The 20,489-nt window shown below is 55.8% G+C and overlaps 2 protein-coding genes across 5 annotated transcripts in view; one reads left to right on the forward strand and one right to left on the reverse strand.

Annotated features, from left to right (window-relative positions):
* Nucleotides 1-101: 101 nt before the first annotated feature.
* GPR137C (G protein-coupled receptor 137C) lies at nucleotides 102-15,644 on the forward strand. Its single transcript, XM_064143144.1, has 7 exons — nucleotides 102-566; nucleotides 8,202-8,245; nucleotides 8,979-9,207; nucleotides 11,326-11,475; nucleotides 11,986-12,108; nucleotides 12,214-12,329; nucleotides 12,962-15,644. The coding sequence occupies exons 1-7, from the start codon at nucleotides 201-203 to the stop codon at nucleotides 13,131-13,133; spliced, it is 1,200 nt and encodes a 399-aa protein (XP_063999214.1). The 5' UTR covers nucleotides 102-200; the 3' UTR covers nucleotides 13,134-15,644.
* A 124-nt stretch (nucleotides 15,645-15,768) lies between these two features.
* The window catches only part of ERO1A (endoplasmic reticulum oxidoreductase 1 alpha), a 36,820-nt gene continuing 32,099 nt past the window's right edge, over nucleotides 15,769-20,489 (reverse strand). For all 4 annotated transcript variants that reach the window (XM_064143013.1, XM_064142935.1, XM_064142897.1 and 1 more), the window contains one exon: nucleotides 15,769-18,508. In XM_064143013.1, coding sequence (XP_063999083.1) covers nucleotides 18,448-18,508 — 61 coding nt within the window. In that variant the 3' untranslated portion in view covers nucleotides 15,769-18,447. The remainder of the gene's footprint in view (nucleotides 18,509-20,489) is intronic.

A 20,489-nucleotide genomic window follows, 5' to 3' on the forward strand; every position in this document is an offset into this window, starting at 1 on the left:
ATTGTCCCCGGCAGAGAGTTGTTTGGCGGCGGGCGGGCGGGCGGCGCAGACAGGAGGGCGGGCGAGAAGGCGGAGGAGGAGGCTTGGAGGGGTGTGGGGGGAAGCTCCCCTTTGTTGCATGGGGGTGTCGAGCCAGGGCTGAGGGGAGGAAGGGGAGGGCACGGCGACCGTTTGTGGGGCCGTTGCCTTCCCGCTGCCCCATGAGCCCGACGGCGGCGGCCCTCGCTGAGGGGGCGGCCCTGGCTGAGGGGGCCGCCGTGCCCTACTCGGTGGAGCTGGGTCTGACTGTGCTCCACACGGCTCTTTACGCCGCCCTCTTCCTCTTCGCCTACCTGCAGCTCTGGCTGCTCCTCTACTACCGGGAGCGGCGGCTGAGCTATCACACGCTCTGCCTCTTCCTCTGCCTGCTCTGGGCAGCCCTCAGGACCACCCTCTTCTCCTTCTACCTGCAGAACTCCCTGCAGGCCCTCCGCCTCCAGCACCCCTTTGCCCACTGGCTCCTCTACTGCCTGCCCGGCTGCCTGCTCTTCTCCAGCCTCTGTCTGCTCAACCTTTATTTCGCTGAGGTAAGTTTTTCCTTTGGGGGGCGGCGGGGAGGAGGGGGGAACCCTCACCATCCAGCGCAGTGGGGTTAAAGGCTGCTTCTCAGCCACCCCACCTGAACTTGGAGCTGCCCTAAAGCCAAGGCTTTGGGGTAGGATGGATGGGAGGCGGGGGCGGAGGTGTGCCTCGTTCGGGCTCACTGGGTGCCCAGAGGTCTGCCCTCAAGGAAGGCTTTAGGGCAGCTTGGGAAGATGCAGGAGTGTGCCCTGAATCCAAGCTGGGGCGGGGGGGGGGGGGGGGGGGGGGCGCACGGGCACAGGGATTATGCCTTGAATCCAGGCTTGGGGGTGGGGAGGGATGGAGGCGGGGAGGGGAGTGCAGAAAGTGTGCCCTGAATTCTTGCATCGGGGTGGTGGGGTGCAGGGGAGTGCCAGCAGTGTGCCCCCCCACACAGAGTGCACGCAGGGGTAGCAAGCACGTGCCCTGGATTTGGGGGGGGCGTGCAGAGATGTGTCCTGCTCCCAGGTGGGGCTTTACCCTTTGCAGCCCCCTGAGAGGTGCCAGTAGCGTGGGGCTCTCTCGGGGAGGATTGTTTAGCATCTTTCCGTAACTGATTCCCCTTCTCTAAAGGGGACCAGAAAGTGGCAGCAGCAGCAGGGGCTGCTCTGGCCTGGAGCGATGCCAACCATTACGTCACCAGCTAGAGCCTCTTCTGCTATTGTTGCTGCGCTCCCTCCTTCTCTCCGTCGCTCCGCTGTGGACTGGGCTGCTTGTTCTGCGGCTTGTTGTCAGACACACACGGGAAAAGCCCTGGCAGCCCTCTGCCTCGCCACATAACAGCCTGGGGCTGGAGGGGTGGGCCCCTTCCCGGCACCGCGATCGCTGGTGGGACAGTGCGGAGCTGCTGCTTCTTGTTGCCAAGCCGTATTCCTCTCTCGTTTGCGTATTTCATTCCCCTTTCCCTATTCCTTTCACTTGTCCTTATCTTTGTAAATCCGTGTCTCTCCCCTGACTATTTCCTTTCTGCTCCAGTTTCTCCTGAGCAGCCCTTTGCTCGCCTGCCTCCCAGTTCGGTGACTTGTTTCATAAATAGGCAGCACTTTCCCTCCAGCGCTGTTGTTGTTGTTGAGGTCCTTTGCTCTGCAGCTCTCAGCTGTTCGCCAGGCTCACAAAGGAACCGCTAACACGCAGCGGAATCGCTCCATCGCTCCGATGTGTCACCCGTGGGGAGTTATGATTTCATTTTCCCGAGGACACCAGCGTTCACATGACAGTGTGAGGCTCAGAGCACTGGGCTTGTTCAGCTGCTTTGGTTCTTTACCCCTGCCCCATCTTCTCCGGTGTGAACACCTGGGAGCCGGGGGTAAAAAAAGCCGTGGGGGTGTTAGATATCGAGTGGCAGCAGAATAACAAATGGTGCACAGTGTGCATAATCCATCTTGTCTGGTAAAGGGAGCTTGACCTACCAATTGCTCTAACCAGGAGGTGTTTGTGTCTCCTTGAAGTCAAGCTGAGGAAGGGATCCTGTCTTCTGGTGCCACAGAGTGCCTGGATTTCTGCTTTCCTCTAAGTTGCTGGACTTGACAGCAGCTTTGCATCTTTGCAGGCTGGCTAAAAGAGCTCATTTAAAGAGCAGCAAAGTAAATTCAGATGGATTCTCAGGCTTCCCTTCTTCCCACCATGTGTTTTTCAGTGGATTTCAGCTTATTATACCCAGTTCTTTCTCCTTGAAGACCTAGAGCCACAGGAGATCCTGTCTGAGGAAATAAGAGCACAGAATCTAAAGTGGGGAAGGATGAAATGATTTGCTAAACTGGGTATGCTTAGTTACAGAGAAGGTCTGACACCAAGCAGAATGGGTGTCCATGGGTGATCTCATGGTGGTGAATAGTGAAGCCTGCAGATCCAGAGGTTTGGAGGAGGAGTGCAGCTAGAGGGACCAAAAGCCTCTGGTGTTTTTCTGGCTTTGAATTTAATGACAGAAATGCTGCTGAGTGGTGATGTTTGGTCTCCTCTGCTTGGAGGACAGGCTGATAAAAACAGAGCATCCTTCTCTAGACAAATGTGCTGGTAGCTAACTGGGATGTGCCTGGCTTGGCTGTGTTCAGTGCTGCTCTTAAACCACAGCAGGAATTGTGCTAAGGGGTCTTGGGGTGCAATTAAACAAGAATGATCCCTACCTGGAGGAAGGAGAGAAGCTATGGTGGGACCACATTAGTTGAGGTGAAACAGCTCAAGGTCTAGAGATGACTGCTAAGTTTGTGTGACTTGTCATGTAAACAGTGTGATGCAGGAACTTTAATTTCCCTCCTCCAAGGAGGTGTCCAAGGCCAGGCTGATTGAGTCCTTGAGCACCCTGGTGTAGTGAGAGGTGCCCCTGCTTGTGGCAGGGAGGGTGGAACTAGATGATCTTTAGGTCCTTTCCAATCCAAACTGTTCTGTGACTCCAGCAGAACCTGCTGTGGAGGACACATCCATTCCCAGTTCTTAAGGGCCAGTTGGTAGCAACCTGTGGAAGGCCATTTGTCTTCCAGCTCTGAGGGTGTCATCCTGGGCTGGCATGTCCTCAGATAGAAGCACAGGCCAGCTCTGTGGCGATGGCCTGATTGTCTTTGGACACAATGCCTGCTTTGTGAAGAGGCTGCAGAAATGGCATCTGTCTAAGCAGTGGAAGAAAATGTGGCCTGTGCTATTTGAGCTAATCTTGCCTGGTTATGGAGCTCCTCAGGCTGTGGACGAGCTGAAGATGAAATGGTGCTGAGTGAGGGAAGAGCTCCAGGGAACAACAAACGCCTGTGGAGAGCTTGCGCTGTTACAGGGCTGAAATTCAGACTCCACGTGCTCTGGTGCACCTCTTGCTGCGAGAAGCAGCTCTCCTCTGCCTGTCCCTCCAGACCTCTGAGGTTCCTAAGAGGATGTGGAGGGCTGACAAAATCTGTTCTTGGTGGTGACAGGTTCTGTTTTGTTACTTGGCATGTCAGAAGGTGTAATAGTGTCTGTGTGTGGGACCATCTCTTCCCCTCTGCTCCGGCTTGTAACAGAATGAGTTCCTGTGAAGGAGATGGGGAGTCTGCAGGACACCAGGTCAGAATTCCTCAGATCTCTTCCCAGTCTTGCCTCAAACTGCCAGACCCATGGCTCAGCTATTCGACTTGGGGTGATCTTTGGAACAGCTCACCTAGACAGCTGCTTGAGTAATGCTGCCTCTCCTAAGAGCCTGCCAGCCTCTGCTCTCCCCCAGGACATGCTCAGGAGCACAGAACAGGGAAATGTATCCACAACAGTGCATTAAGTATGTGGCCAGCAGATCAAGGGAAGTTCTCCTTCCCCTCTGCTTGGCCCTAGGGAGGCCTAAGCTGGGAGACTGGGTCCAGTTTGGGGCTCCCCAGTTCAAGAGATACAAGAACTTGTGGGGGAAGTCTAGCAGAGGCAGTGAGAATGATGCTGGGGACTGGAGCATCTCTGAGGAGGACAGCCTGAGGGACCTGGGGCTGTTTGGCCTGGAGAGGAGCAGCCTGAGATCTGATCAATGCCAATCAGGGCAGGGGTTAAAAGGATGGGGGCAGACTCTTGCCAGTGGTGCCCAGTGACAGGCCAGTGGGCACAAACTGGAACCCAGGAGGTTCCATCTGAACAGGAGCAGGCCACCCAGAGAGGTTGTGGAGTCTCCTTGTCTGAAGAGATTCCAAAGCCACCTGGATGTTGTGTTCCTGGGCAGCTGGCCGTGTGTGACTTTGCTTTAGCAGGGCATTTGGGCTGGATGATCTTCAGGGGCCCCTTCCAACCCTCACCGGCCTGGGAATCTGTAGTGGCCTCCAAAGACCCTTTCAAAGACCTTGAGCACCTGGCACCCTTGCTTCATTTGGCAGTCAGCAACTGTGCCACAATGAGTAAGGCCTTCTGCTGGTGTGGTGAGGCTTTGGCAGGCTGCTCTGCCAGACTGGTGTGGCCATAACCCTTAACCTGTCTGGGTTTAAGTGCTCCTGATGAGATGACATCAGCCTCTCTCATCCCTCCCTGCTCTAATTGCACCAGAGTAGACAGCCGTGGAAGGAGCTTCCAGCTGGGCAGCTGTTTGTCCTTGGTGTCCTCTATCTCTGTGCCTTCTCAGATGGAAAACTGGGAAAGCCTCCTTCCATTCCTGCTCTCTTCCAGCTCTTGTCTAGCAGAGGCCTGGTCTGTGGCCTCTGCCTGGGAGGGACAGCTGGGAAGGCGTCACTTGAATTCAGAACTGGGGGGTCCTGTGGCTGGGGATTGCTGTGGGCTGCATGGTTCCTGAGTGGGCAGGTGGCCGTGCCAGGGCCCAGCTCTTCCAGGACACCAGGGGACATGCGAGCTGCAGCCTGTGTTCGGGATGGCCTGGGATGACCCTGGCGTTAGTGGGGTGGCGAGAGCTGCTCTCTGCAGCGGGGCTGGGACGCTGGTTGTGGGGTGCGGTCGCGGAGCAGCCCCCGCTCCGCTGCGTGTGCGCTGCTGGCGAGGGAAGGGAGCTGGCTGTGGAGGTGCCGCAGCACAGCGCTGCTGGTGTCGGGCTCTGCTCCGGAGCTCAGACTCGGGTTTCTTCACGGAGCACAGAGGCTTTGATCCCCTCTGACGAGTTTCTGCCTCTCCCGGACCCTTCAGACCCGTGGTGAAGGGCTGTACCGAAGCCACGCTGAAGCGCCGCCGGGGCCGGAGGGGCTCAGCCCTGAGCTGGCCTGTAGGGGTGTAGCGCGGCTGCTCGGGGGGCCGTGGCGTCTGTCACTGGCTGTGCTCCAGCAGCAGCCCCCCGAAGGGTGGGTGTCCTGCGTGCTCCGAGACCCGCACCGCCACGGGAGCCAGGCAGGCAGCCGCCCCCGCGGCAGGCTCCGAGCCTTCGGCCTCCCCTTCTGCTGCCCCAGCTCCTGCGGCTGGAAGGGCAGCGAGGGATCGCCTCGCCGCGCTGAAAGGCTTGCTTGGCAGTCAGTGTTCTCGGTCCTGCTGCTGGCTGAGCACAGACCTCCCCCGCTTTCAGCGGCCCAGCTGTGGGGCTGGTCGCAGCCAGGGCCTGCAGGAGCCGCTCAGGCTGCGAGGGCTGCTGCTAGCAATGTGGCACCCGAGGGCAGGGTCTGCCTTTCGTCCTGTGAAGGAGGAGTGCTGCTGAGCCCGCACCGGCGGCTCCCGCAGGAGCCTCGGCGTCGGCACTGCCTGGGTTTCGAGGGCAGCGGAGGCAGCCCAGCGCTGAACGCCCTGAGATTGGCTGCGGGTAAGAGCTCCGAGGGGTGCCTAGAGCCCTGCTACTGTCGCCTGCTGACCCTACAGAGACAAAGCCACCTTCGGGCAAAGCGTGGCCCGGGTGACGTCACTGGTGAGATCCTGACGTCAGAGGGCTGGAGAGCTGGGGTCTAAGTGTGAGGTCAGTGCTGTGGTCTCCCTCTGCTTCCTGTGGCAGCAGGCCAAGCACGAGTCTTAGGTTTCCACTGCACTCTTAACCCTGAGCCCTCAGGCTCAGAGGAGGTCAGGGGAGACTCCTGGGGATTTCTCTCTGTTGAAGTCACCACAGGGTCCTTCCAAGGCCCAGGTTTCCTGTATCCCAGATGAGCTTTGGAGCTCGAGGTGGATTATGCCATGCTTTTGTACTTCTCTAAGCTAGCGTAGACCAGGACAACAGTGCAGAAGACTTCAGAGACTGCTGATTGTACTGTACCACTCAGCCAGGAGGGCTGCATCCCTCTTCTGCTGAACTACTGTCTTGTTCCCCACCAAGTGCTGCTTGAGTTCATCCACTCTCAGACTGGGGGAGAGGAGACAGACAGTGAAAGTGGCTCTCTGAAGAGGGTTGCTGGAGCTGGCTGATGCCCTGTAGGAGGGCTTTCAAGTTACTACAATGGGTCAGACAACCCTCAAATCCAGAGGTGTCTGGAAATCCTGCTGGGAGGATTGCTGGAAGTTTGAGTGCCATGGCTACCTTGCTGCTGACTAGGAGTCAGGAACCAAGAGATCCCATCAGAAGAAAAGCTGGCTGAGGGTGTCTTGTAAAAGATGAGTTGTCCTCCTCCACAGCCACAGGCTGGAAGCTGGTGGGCAGGACTCCCTGCAGGCACAGTGAGACTAAAGCTCTACAGCCGGCAGTGATCCTGCAGTGGGCTGCTGCTGATCCCATGTCTGCTGTGTCTGTGTGGATGGTTCCCCAGCTCTTCCCAAGGTCCTTCTAAGTCTCCAGGCACAAGCTTTGAGATGGAATGTGGCCTCAGCTCTGGAGTCTGTACCAGCAGCTGCATCATTCTGTAGAGTCACAGAACTGATTGAGTTGGAAAAGACCTTTAAGATCAAACCCAACCATTATCTAACTCTGCCAAGTCAGCCCCATATCTCTGCCACTTAGAAGCACCTCCAGGACAAAACCCAGTCCCTGCCATGGCTGTGCTGAATCACTGTGTGACAGACAAGCTCCATGTAGCTCTGCCATCATGCTGCTTGGCCTCATCATGTCTGAACACCAGTTCAAACCTGTCCACATCCAGCAGGACCACTGTGCTCACATCTGAGCTGTCAGCTGCTTAAACTGCATTGCCTCCCCTAAGCTACAAGTACTGCTCCTGTAGTCTTCAGCAGGAGGCACTCTGCTCCATCTGTCAAGGGGGCTGTGCAACTTGGTAAGCAGGACCTTCCACCCCTGCAGCACTTCCTACCATTGCAGTTAGTGCTCAGATGTATTTGGCTTGAAAACACATTCAGGGTGAAGGAGCTGTGAGCTCCAAGAGCTCGTTGCAGTCTGCAGGGCCATAATCCAGTCCCAGGGTGCTAGTTTAGATCACCTCTTGCTCTTGATGAAGCAGTCTTCTCCAACAGAAGATTCAGTGTGAAGGAGGGCCTAAAATGTGCAGCACACACCACTGGGCAAAGAGATGTATTTTAAATGAGCTCAGTGACTCCTGAGTGCTCTCTGCTTTTTGTGAAGTCCTTAAGTGTGGTTTTAAAGGCCCTTGGCATGTGTGGGTATTAAATACTTCTGTGCTTGTTGGACACCTACATTGGGGGTTGGCTCTTGCTAAGCAGTTCCAGTCTGCAAGTCCAGTGCAAGGCTTGGTGCTAATAATCCTGAGTCCTCCAAGACCACAGAATCTTTTTGGTTGGAAAGGACTTTTAAGAGTCCAACCACTGTCTAACTACAGGATGTCCAGCTGGATGCTGGCTCCTCTATTGTGTGTGTCTCCTCACTCCAAGGGGGACAGTGAGGTGCTTGAATGTACCCAGACATGGGCAATGAACCTGGTCCAGGCTCTAGAGTGCAGGTCTTGTGAAGAGCAGCTGAGGGAACTGGACTTGTCTAGCCTGGAGAAAAGGAGGCTGAGGGGAAACCTTTTGACTCTTCACAACTTGCTGAGGTGAGGCTGTGGTTGGTCTCTTCTCCCAGGGAACAAGTGGTAGGTCAAGAGACTGTGCCAGGGGAGGCTGGCTATTAGGAACCATTCCTGCCCCGGCACCAGGGCAGTGGTGCAGTCCCCATCCTTGGAGGGACTGAAAAGCTGTGGTGCTGAGGGACAGGGTTTAGTGGTGATGTGGCAGTGCTGGGTTAAGGGATGGACTTGATCTTGGAGGTATCTTCCAACAGCAGTGATTCTCTGACCCTGTCTTCACTGAGTTTGAAGGAGAGTTGTAGGCCATGCTGAGTAATGCTCTGCAAATCTTTCCCCTAGGTCATATTCAAAGTGAAATGTGCAGCTGAATTCAACAAGTACAAGTAAGTGACACTTCCCTTCAGAGCTGGTGTGAGGTGGACTCCTGCTGCAGTGCTGGGGCTGGCAGCTTCAGGCCCAAACCCAGAGCTTAATGCCATAGCTGGCTGTGTTCCGAAGGAGCAGTGTTGTGCCTGGGGCAGGACTGCTTGCTTCAAGGGTACCAGGGAAGCACCATTCCATGCTGCAAGCCTCCATAGGTGTCCTCAGCATCGCAGTGCCACTGCTGGTAGCAGCAAGTGAGATGAACCTGTGAGGCCTTCCTGAGCTGTCCCACCTAGAAAGCTCTGCAGGCTGAGGCCTGAGCAGTAGTGAGCCCTGCACTGCTGCAGTCCGGGTGCCTCCCAGCCGCTTCCAGGGAAGCCCATGGAAGCAAAAGGGAGCTCCAGTGGCTTTCAATAAAGTCTCAGTGATTGTGATGACTCAGAGCTTATTGACTGAAGCTAATGCAGAGCTGGAGTGCCACTTAAAATCTGCAAGATAAGCTCCTGCCTGTCAGAAGATGAGTCTTGCAACTCATGACTGCTTCCACTGTCAGGAGTTAGGAGAGCAGCTCAAAAGCTCTGTAGATTTGGGCTGTCACTACAACTGTTGAAACTTGCTGAGGTGTCTGAACTTCATAGCAAGCACAGCACTGGGTATAGCAGGAGGTTCTCTTGCCTGATGAGACCAGAGGGTGGTACAGAATGAGCCCAGAACCGACTGACTGTCCCATTTTTACCTCCACCATCTCTCCAGGGTCCTGTTGTACCTGGGCTCCATATTTACCAGCCTCCTCTTCTTAGTTGTGAACTTAACCTGTGCAATGTTACTCCACGGTGAGGTCCCAGAGAGCCAGCTGAAGTGGCCGCTCCTGGCCCGTGCCCTGGTCAACGACAGCCTCTTCATCCTCTGTGCCATCTCGCTGGCTTGCTGCATGTGCAAGCTGGGGAAGATGTCTTCAGCGAACGTCTACCTCGAGTCCAAGGTAGGTCAGTGCCCCTGTCGCCCGCACAACCTGCACCGTCATCAGCTGCATCCGGGTGGGCTGGCCTGGGTGATTCTGGCCTGGCAGCACCTTGCCCAAGGGCTCCTTCCAGCCTGGAGGTGGCAGCTCTCGGACTCCTGCCTCCACAGGCCCTTGCTTCTGCTGCAGCAAGGAAGTGTCCTGCACGCTTCAGGGGAGTGCCTTGTCTGTAGCATGCTGGCACGTCAGGAGATCAGAATCCTAGCATGGTGGGGTTGAATGGGACCTCTGGTCCAACAGCCCTGCTAAAGCAGGTCTGCCATGTGCAGGTGAGCTTGGAATCTCTCCAGAGAAGGGAACTCAACTCCTAGGCAGCTTGTTCCAGTCTTGTCACCCTCAGATGCATGAGCTGCTTGTGCTTTTCAGGTTTGGAGGTGTAACTTAGGGTTTGACTGGAGAAGGCTCTCCAAGAGCAGCAGATGCCACTTCTGCACAGCCCACAGCACTAGGTGACCTTTAAAGGTCTGTTCCAACCCAAACTATCCTGTGATTCTGGGTCTCCACCAGGGGAGGACCACAGAACAGAACCTGGCAGCGGACCAACAGCACAGCCTCCTTTCTCGGAGTCAAGCGGCTCAAATCCTGCTACCTCCAGTGGAAGCGGCCTGAGGGGGCCCTCCAGCCTTGCTGTATTGTTTTGTGTCAGCAGATTCCCAGCCGGAGCTGAGGAGGCAGGACAGCCTTTTCAAGCGTTTGTGTAACACTCCTGCTCATCCCCACCTGTTTTTGCAGCTCCTACACCAGACAAAGCCAGGGCATGCCCCCGAGGCAGGGAAGGGACACAGCATTTGAATGCAAGAGACCTTTAGCAGACAATCAGGTTGAGCCTTCGACTCCAGAGCAGGCTTCTCTAGAGCATGCCCTACCGGAGCGAGGCCCCACAGGCAGCCCCAGGAACGCAGCTCGAGGAAGTTGCTGCGTTGGTAAACCACTGCTGAGTGAACTTGATAAGTGAATTAGTGACCAGAGCCGTTCAGAGCTGGACACCTGGCCCAGGCCAGCTGGGATGCCAGCAGCTTCTCAGCTCAGTCACAGCTCCTGGCTCACTTCACCTGGTAGACAGCTGCTCCTGGAGCCAGCTAGGAGGCCACTCCCAGCCCACACATCCTGGATTCTGAGCAAGAACCAAAGCTCCCTGCTGCTTAAGACGGCCAGACTGCCACAGAAAGCTTCAGCTCCCACCCTGACAGCACAGCTCTGGCCACCCATTCAGATGTCGCTAAGGACCACAGCCATTTGGAACGGCCAGGCAAATGGCCTGCTAAGGAGCAAGGAGATGCTTCCAGCCAGGCAAGGCAGCTGCATGGCTCCATAATGTCTTCGTAGAAGCTTCCAGGAGCTCTGCACTGAGAGCAGTCTCTCAGAGCCAGGCGTGGCAGCGATTTAAGCCCATCTAGATTCACAGTAGCTCAGAAGTACCAGAGCCAGGCAGCTGCCTTCCCTGAGACCCCCTGTGCGTGGCTGCTGAAGTCTCCTGTAATGTTTCCAGGCTCAAGGGGGAAGGCTGAGGGGCAGGAGAACCTCCCTTGATCTGCTGGACACACTCTGCTTAATACACCCCAGGATCCCATGGGCCCTCTTGGCCACCAGGGCTCATTGCTGTGCCATGGAAGCTCTCCTCCAGCACTGCCAGGTCCCTCTCCCCAGGGCTGCTCTCCAGCAGTCACCTCCCAGCCTGTACTGCTGCAGTTTATTCTTCCTCCCCAGGTGCAGGACTCTGCACTTGTCCTTGTTGGACCTCATTTGGTTCCTCTGTGCCCAGCTCTGTCTGTCCCAGTCTTGCTTGTTTAGTCTTCTGGAGTCTACTGCAGTGTGTGGAAGAGCTTCTCTGTGGACCACCAGTTTGAGGCTGACCTGTAAGATTCTGGGAATGATGGTCCTGTGCCACAAGTCTTTCCTTTCCTGGATGACATGGGCTGTATCATTGCTTCTGCAGTGAACTCCTCACACAAGGAAGCTCTTAACATTATAGCAACGTGGTGCAAATATTCTAGGTCCTTCTTGGGCACTGGAGGTGGTGTTGGTAACTCAGCTCTGTGGGAAAGCCTGTGTTAAACCAGCTTCTCCTTCCTGTTCTAGGGAACATCTGTCTGCCAGGCTATCCTGGTGGGATCTGTAGTGGCTCTTCTCTACTCCTCAAGGGCTTGTTATAACCTGGTGGCTGTGGCCATATCTCCAGACAGTGTTCCTGGTCCTTTTAACTATGGCTGGGACAACCTTTCGGACAAGGTAAGCATTGTGTAGGCGGTGAAGTGAAAGGCAGTGATTGCCTCCTGACTGAGGGCAGTGAGGATGCAAAGGGGCTGTGGGGTGTCTCTTCAGCTGGGCCCCTCCACAAGCTGGCCTTGTCTCTGTCATAGCGAAGCCCAGTCTTCCTCAGTCTGGCTGCCTCTGCAGGAGGGATTCCCTGTCGTGCTCTTCAGTCTCAGCCTGATAACTTCTCTTTTGGGGGAAGAGCAGGACCAGGTCAACTAGAGCAGAAGAGCAATGCTTAATCGGGCGTGGCCTCATGCGAGGGAGAGTTGGGCTGGGGAGGGAGCTAGCAGCACCCTGGTGGCATGCTGAGAACCATCCCTAAAAGCAGCAGCAGCAGCTGGGTAAGGGTCACTCTGCTGCTGCAGGCTCTGCCTCCGTGAGCTCCCCACAGCCCTAGTTTGCATGCTGTGTCCATCTTTGGAAGCTGTGTGGCTCTGCTGATGGCTGGGGATTAGACAAAGGCCTCTCCACTTCTTCCCACAGACGCACATGGAGGTGAGCAGTGAGGAGTATGTGGTGTTTGGAGTGGTCCTCTTCCTCTGGGAGCTGGTGCCAACCACTTTCGTGGTGCTCTTCTTCCGGGCTCAAAGGCTGAGTCAGAACCTGGTAAGCCTCAAGCTGGAGCTTGAAGAGCTCCAAGGTGCCTGGGGTGACAGAGGTTGGAAAGCTGTCACAAATACTTCACTTCTGGCCTAACTCTCTCTTGGACAGACTCCAGCAGGGATGGTCAGCAGTCACAGCTACAGCTCCAGAGCTTACTTCTTCGACAATCCAAGGCGCTACGACAGCGATGACGACTTGTCACGGCTTGGGGCTAGAGAAGGAGGGTGAGTGGTGTCCTGCTGCCTGGGGCAGGCACAACTGAGCTCTTGGCTTCTGCTCTGAGGACAAAAAGTGAAGTGTGAGAGACAGCTAGGGCCAGGAGGCTTCTGACAGGTTGGGTTTGGTCTCTTCTGTCTGAAGGGGCCCTACAGGTAGGCTGAGGAGGGACTACTGACAAGGTCTTGTAATGGCAGGAGGAGAAGGAATGGGTTTGAAGTGGCAGAGGCGAGACTGAAAGTGGATGTTAGGAGGAAGTTGTTTGCAGTGAGGGTGGTGAGACACTGGCACAGGTTGCCCAGGGAGGTTGTGGCTGCTCCCTCCCTGGAGGTGTTCAAGGCCAGGCTGGATGAGGCCTTGAGTGACCTGTTCTAGTGGGAGGTGTCCCTGCCTATGGCAGGGGGTTGGAACTGGATGAGCTCTGAGCTCCCTTCCAACCCAAACCACTCTAAGATTCTGCAGCTTACAAAGAGCTTCTGCTTTGAGCCATGGCTTAGTGACTGTGGAGGTGTTGGGTTGATGGTTGGACTCCATGATCTTAGAGGTCTTTATGATCAGTGCTGGGAGCAAGTGTCTCTAGCTGCAGCCAAAGCTGTGCTCTCCAGGAGTCCACATCTGCTTGTTCTGTCTCTCCCCACAGCTTGGCCACCCCTCAGTGCTCTGGCTGCTATGGGTCCCTGGCTGGAAATGAGAACTGCCTGGTGGGTCCCCACCTCAGCTCCACCGCTACGGACAGTGCTCCCTTGCTCTTTGCCGCAGGCGGCTCGGAGGTGAATAACCACCATAGCTCATACCCTCCACCACAGAACTGAAAAGGCTGCCAGGTCCTTCTCTTCCCAGAAGTGGCATTCATGTACAGGATTGTGACCTGGACTCTTTCTTCCCACCTTCCCCAGATCGTTGAACCCATCAACACAAACATTCCACTACCTGCTGCGGCCCTTAGCAGGACTCTGAGCCTCCGGCTGCCGGCAGCGAGCAAGAGAACTGTGACTTTGAGGTACCATGTAGCAAAGCGAAGCTGAACTTTCTCTGGAAGCTTGTTTTTCTTTTTTGGTGGTTTCTTAAGTTCTTCTTGGTCTGGTCTTCAAGATGTTGGCAGCTAAAATTGCACCAGAGCTTCCTCACTAGAGAAGAAAACATCAGAAATGCATATTTGCACTTTTTATCTGCACACTTGGAAGGAGCGGATCTTGCTCAGGCCGTCCTTGGCCTGAGACTGTTCTAATTACTCTTTTTTAATTGCACATCCGTGGCTGGGAGTGGCACTGTCCTCCCTGCAAAGACCTGTTTATGAAGTCCTCTGCATCCTGACTCACATGGGAGTGTGAAGCTCTGTGGGCCTCCTGCGGGGAACCTTGACGTGCGCTGTGCCATACTGACACCCAGCAGGGCTAAACCCGGGCTTGCTCTGGCTGTTGGTCCTGGTTTCACCTGGTGGCCAAACTCTCCCACCTAGGGCTGTGGGGTGGAAGCTGAGCTCAAAGCATATCCTGGCAGAAGCCTCAGCATGAGATCAAGTGCTCCTACTGGCATTAAGGTGGTCACCAACCCCCCCGGCTTATGGTGGAGGAGGAGGGCTGGTGTGAATGGTAGCTGTTGGCAGGTGATGAGGGGCAAGAAGCTGCTGCCTTCAGGGAGAGCTTCAAGCTGGAGTGGCCCAAAGCACATGTAACACCAGGGCTGCTTTAAAGGGTGGGGGGTGCTCAGTGGTCCTACCCACCCCTGCTCTTCACCCATGCTGGGGCTCCCTTTCCCCTCTCAGTATTAAACTGCATTGAGCAAATAACCACAACTTACAACCCTGAAGTGAATGTGAGCTGGTGGGGTCCCCTCCGAGGTGCAGGAGCTGTCTTTGGTGGTAGGAGCCAAGGGAAGGGCTCTTTGTTTTCCCTTGTCATGGAGCAGTGCTGTGGCTGTGGACTCCTGCTGCTGCCCCAGGAGCTGTTGGCAGTGTGAGGTGGTGCCCACACAGTTTGGGGCTGCTGGGTCAGCAGGGGAGGAGGTTTTTCTGTCTCTCAGTAACCCAGATAGCCAAGTTTGGCCTGGCCTGTAGCTCCATCAGGCTCTTGGAGATGAGGCTTGGTATTATTCCTGGCTTGTCTCTGGGCTTGTCATGGGGATGAGCAAAGCAGCTTTGAGCAGAGGCTTGGCTGGAGGCACTGGTGGGGGAGGGCAGCTGCTCTGACCTCTGCACAGCCTGAACTGGAGCTGCTTGTAGCCCACTTTGAGTTGCTCCTGCTGTGTGAACGCAGGACTGACACTGGAGGACTTCCCTGTGTGTGAAGCAGGATGCTGCTGTCTGGCTCTGCCTGGGAGGCACTGAGACAGGCTTTGGTGCCTCAGTGTCCGCAGCTGAGTGCAAGAGAAGCCCCCAAGCACTGGGTCAGACCCAGCTTCTCCTTGTTTGCCCCATGCTTGCTAGTAGGGCTTGGTCACCCTGTCACCCTCGTCACAGAGACACTTACTTGTCACACCTTGTCCCTGTGGGCCTCGCCCTGCTAACCTGCTTCATTCTTGCTGACCCCAAACCAACAGCAACCTCAGCTGCTTGTTGGAGAAGGCTCTGAGATGACAGCAGCCCCTGCCTCTTGCTCTAGTACTTGAACTGGAGAGGCCCCCCCTGCCTGCTGTGCTGTGAGGGATCTGCCTCCTTCCCTCAGTGGGCCACAGAAACAGGTTGTTCCATCTCAATCACTGCTTGACTTGTGACAGAGCTGCTGAAGGACCTGGGCTTGGGGCTGCTGCCCTCCCTTCTCCCGTGAGTCACCAAAGACAGCAGCGTGACACTGGTGGCCCCTGTCTCTTGCTTAAATTCCAAAGCACTGGGAGCACTTTAAGTTTGTCTTTGGAGGGAAGAGAGTGTGGTGCAAAAAAACCAAACCTGACTCAAAGGAAACTAAACTCAAGGGCTACAGGCTCATTGTTCATGTTGCACTGAAGCACACACACCACCCAGACCACCTTCCTGGCATGAGGGGGCCATGAGTCTTGTTGCTGACGAGTGACTGGCAGAAGTGTTTTGGGTTTTACTCCTTTCAGAGCTCTCTGACCACTCCTGGTGGGGCTGGTCCTGCATTTTACTGAAGTAATTTATAGCTGAGAAGTACAACTGACTTTTTTAATGCATAGTTGCCTTTTCATTAAACTCTCTTCTGTTTCCCTTTCTTCTGGGGGGGTCTGGTTTAACAGTGTTCTGGCTTTGGCAGGCGGGCAGCAGCTGGCTGCCCAGGAAGCTGTGGCCAATGAATGTACCTATTTGTTCTTCACTAAGCTGTAACCAAGCACTACTCTCTCGAAATAAAAGAAGGCCCTTTCTCTGCTGGGTTGCTGTGGTCTGCTCTTGGTCTCAGCCAGCCCCAGCCCTCCTCCACCCCGGGGGCTGGGTGGCTGTGCCAGCATGGGAACCCAATTATCAGAATCAGAGTGGCACGAGTTGGAAGGCACTTCTGGAGATACTCCAGGCCACCCCTCCTGCTAAAGGTGGTTACCCAGACCAGGGTGCCCAGGATCACAGTGTCCAGGTGGGTTTGGCATCTCTCCAAAGGAGACTCTGCAACTGCTCTGTGCAGCCTGTGCCAGGGCTCCAGCACCCTCCTCCCAAACAAGTTTCTCCTCTTGGTCAGCGGGGGCCTCCTGGGTTTATGCCTGTTGTCCTGTCACTGGGCACCACTGAAAGGAGCCTGACCCCATCCTCTTGCTCCCACCCTTCAGCTATTGCCCATCAGTGATCAGGTGCTGCTCTCAGGCTGCTCTTCTCCAGGCTAAGGAGCCCCAGAGCAAAGCTGCTTTCCGAGCTGGACATAGTGTAGCTTGGGCCAGGCCAGCTGGAGCCCAGCACATGCTACTTTGCTCCAGAGTGACTGCAGCCTCCCTTTGAGTCCCTCTTGGGCTTCAGTCTGGCTGGGTGCAGAGTATTTTACAGAGCACAGAACGGTGTGGGTTGAGAAGGGACCTTTAAAGGGCATCTAGTTCAGCCCCACCCCTGCACCTACAGCTACAGCAGGTTGCTGGAAGCCCAGAGGCCCTGACCTGCAGTGGTTTCAGCAATGGGGCCTCTACCACCTCTTTGGACTGCCTGGGCCAGGATCTCACTACCCTCAGCAGGAGATTTTTCTCCCTGCTCTCCGGTCTGACCTTTCCCTCTCTTAAGCCATCACAACAGGCCGAGAGAGCTCTCAAGGCAGGTCAGGGGACACTGTGACAGAGTTGTGCCTTCTACCCTTCTCAAGCCCTGCCCTCTCTCCGCAGAGCTGTGGAGGAGCTGCAGAGCCCAGCTCAGTGCTTCCCTTGTGCCCGTGCGCAGGCTTTATCTGCATGGCCTTGAGCTCACTGCAAACAGCAGCAGCTCAGCTGGAGCGCAGCCCCAGCGTCCTCCTGCCCAGGAGCATCTGCCCCCGCAGCCTGCTCTGGGGTGAGGAGCAGCTCACTGCTGTGGCCACCACACAGGCACCCGTGGGAGTGCCCCATGGCAGCGCCAGCCACGCATGAGCCTGTCCTTTGTCCCTGTCCTTTGCCCCTGCCGTGAGGGTGGGTGGTGTAAGGCTGGCAGCAGGGCCAGGCTGTCTCACCCCTCACTGCGGAGTGCTCAAGGCACTCGCTGGTCTACTTCTCCAGCTGCTTGTCACTGCAGTGGCAAACTTCAGCTTCACTCCAGCCCCTGGGCAGCAGCCAGCCCATGCGGGGTGCAGCCTTTCCATGTTCAGCCCTGCCTGGACACCAATGGTAGAACAGATCCCATACGAGAACAGAGAGCAGCACAGAGCGGTAGGGACTAAAGGAACCCTTGAGATCCTGTAGTCCACAGCCCCCAACTAAAGCAGGGTCACCCACAACAGCTTGCCCAGGAACACAGGATCCAGCTGGGTTTTGAGTCTCTCCCCCAGAGACACCACAACCTCTCTGGGAAGGCTGCTCCAGGGCTCCAGCACCCTCCCAGCAAAGACTTTCCTCATGTTCAGATGGAAGCAGATGAGTTAATTTGTGTCCATTGCCCCCTGGGCACCACTGAGAAGGGTCTGGTCCCCTCCTCTGGCCCCATGCCACCTTTAAGTCTTGCTGAGCATTGATCAGATCCACTCTCAGGCTGCTCTTCTCCAGACTAAACAGCCGCAGATCTCTGAGCCTCTCCTCACAGAGACGTTCCCGGCCCCTTAGCGCCTCTGTAGCCTCCCCTGGCCCCCTGCAGCCCTTCCCTGTCTCTCTTCTACTGTGGAGCCCAGAGCTGGACCCAGCTCTTCAGCTGCAACTCCATTAGGGCAGAGCAGTGGGGGAAGGAGACCTCAGTTCAAGAGGCTGGGAGGAGCAGGAAGGGAAAGAGGTTCCAGCACTCACCTTGTGGCTGCCTCAGCCTCCTCCTCTCCTCCCCTCCAGCGCCCACAGCCCAGCAGCGCCTTCCCTGAGGCACACTCCTCCTCTATACCACACCACGAGACCCCAGCACCACTGCTCCCCCGGGCTCCTAGTGAAGATGCAGGCACAAGGCTGAGCGAGCAGCAGATTCCTCCACTGTGCTCCTTGGTCCCTCTCCCCTCACCTCCAAGAAGGAAGCAACTGGAGAAGCCTACAGCACAAAGTGAGGCTCCCGCAGCAGGGAGCAGCAGGACAAGCCTGGTGCCAAGGGAAAGCTTCATGAGGATGAGGAAGGCAGTTGTTGTAGGCTGCAGCTCTGACGCAAAGGAGCTCCTACCGCCCCTTGTGGTTTATCTGATATCCAGAGTGTAAGGAAGGGGCTGGCTGGAAGCAGGGAGCAGACAAGGAATTTCCCCCCCAGTTTATTCGTTGGCATGGCTCTTGCCTCAGCTCCTGGAGACAGAGAGAAGGGCCTAGTCCAGCAGAGCAGGAGTCAAAGCTCTTACTCAGAATGATCTTCCACTACATAAAATAACCTTTTCATACAGCCCCACTTTCACACCACATCAGAAGTAGCCCTTTTGTGTCCCTGTCTCTCTTGCACAAAGTATTTGTCATCAGCAGGTCACAGACAAGCAGCTGGGAAGAGGAGGTGCAGCAAGTGGTCTTCACCCTGTGGTTTTGGGAGTGTGATGCAAGGATGGTGTTTGCTCATTTTCAAGCCAGGGCAGCCAAGCAGGAAGAACTTCTCAGGTCTCTCTTTCCCCAGTGAATTCATCTCATATTTCTTAAGATACTTCTGAAGTTTTCCAACTCTCTGACACTTGTTGAGATCCTGCGTGCAGGTGAAGGGAAAACAAAGACCAGAGCCATGTGTTAGAGAAGGGCTAGGCTTGATCATGGATTCAGCAGCTGGCTTGTGGTGGAAGGAAGGGAGCTCAAACCTCAGCCAGTTCCAACCCCCTGCCAGAAGCAGGGACACCTCCCACTAGAACAGGTGGCTCTAGGTCTCATCTAACCTGGCCTTGAGCACCTCCAGGGAGGTTGTGGAGCACAGAAGCACAGAATGTGATCAAAGATCATTTGGTGCTTCTGTGCTCCACAACCTCCCTGGGCAACCTGTGCCAGTCTCTCACCACCCTCACTGCAAACAACTTCTTCCTAACATCCTGTTTCAATCTCCCCTCTGCCACTTCAAACCCATTCTTCCTCATCCTGTCATTACCAGGCCTTGTCAATAGTCCCTCCCCAGCCCTCCTCTAGCCCCCTTCAGATCCTGGAAGGCCACTCCAAGGTCTCCTGGAAGCCTTCTCCTCTCCAGGCTGCAGAGCCCCAGCTCTCACAGCCTGTCCTCAGAGCAGAGCTGCTGCAGCCCTCTCAGCATCTTCTTCCCTCCCCCAGCTTTCTTGCAGGCCCCCATCAGGCACTGAGAGGATGTTGGGAGGTCTTTTCCAACCAGGCTGATTCTGTGTGCATGAGGCTTTGTGTAACATCCAGGAGACAGGAACTGTGGTGGAGTACAGCTTCAAGCAGCTCTTGGGAAGAGAGAATTCAGGTTTGCAGCTAAATTAGGTTCTGGTTACAACCAGGCTCTTCTCTCCTTTCACTCTTTAAAGCAAGCAGTGAGAATCTGAGTGGAACAGGAGGTTACAAACCCATCAGCTAGAGGTCAAGAGACAGACCACAGTATTACTACAGCAGAGTCTCCTTGTGATAGAAGCATGTTCCTACTGAAGGGTTCTTGCATTACCCACCTCATTTTGTACCCCTGGAGCATCAGTGAGCATGCCTGATGGGACTCTGTCCTTGCCAGCCAGGACAAGGTTCTGAGTATCTCACAGCACTTGTGAGCCACAAGCAGGTTATGCAGGTTTGATTTAAAACCTGCCCTTGGGCCTTAACCACCCCACAAATGCTCCAGGCCTGGGGCAGAATGGCTGAGAACTGCCCAGTGGGACAGGACAGGGAGGTGCTACTTGACAGCTGGCTGCAGATGAGCCAGTGTGTGCCCAGGTGGCCAACAGCATCCTGGCCTGGATCAGCAGTAGTGTGGCCAGGAGGACCAGGGAAGTGACCAGGTCCCTGTACTGAGCACTGGTGAGGCCACATTGAGTACTGGGTTCAGTTTTGGGCCCCTCACTCCAAGATAGACAGTGAGGTACTGGAGTGGGTCCAGGGAAGGGCACTGAAGCTGGTGAAGGGTCTAGAGAATGGATTGGTGAGGAGCAGCTGAGGGAACCAGAGAAAAGGAGGCTGAGGGAAGGAGACCTCATTGCTCCCTACATCTTCCTGGAAGGAGGCTGGAAGCAGGTCTGGGTCAGTCTCCCAAGAAGGAAGTGATGGGACAAGGGCAAATGGCCTCAAGCTGCAGCAGGGGACGTTCAGGTGGGACATGAAGAAAACTTCACAGAGAGGGTTGCCAAGGCCTGACCAGGCTGTCCAGCACAGCGGTGGAGGTCCAGAGAAGGGCAGTGAAGCTCACTGGAGGGCCTCTGAGCAGATCAGCTTGAGTGCCATTACAGAGCACAAGGAGGGCAACTAGGTGAGGCCTGCCAGCCCTGAAGTGAGCACAGAAGCAGAACCTTGTCTGGGGACAAGTGGTCAGAGGCACTGAGTATGCTAAAGCCCACGAGACTCCCTGTACCCTCAGAGACATCTCCTTGAGCCTCTCACAGAAGTGTTCTGGCTGCTGCACACGACATCAGCATCACCCAAAGCCTCTGCAGGAGGCAACCTGATCAGAGCAGGGGCTCCCAGCCAGGTTGCTGACAAGAAGCAACTGTTGAAGCTGAGATGGGATGGACCACAGCAGCTTG

The sequence above is a fragment of the Pogoniulus pusillus genome, chromosome 1 (genome assembly GCF_015220805.1).
Source record: "Pogoniulus pusillus isolate bPogPus1 chromosome 1, bPogPus1.pri, whole genome shotgun sequence".
NCBI lineage: Eukaryota > Metazoa > Chordata > Aves > Piciformes > Lybiidae > Pogoniulus > Pogoniulus pusillus.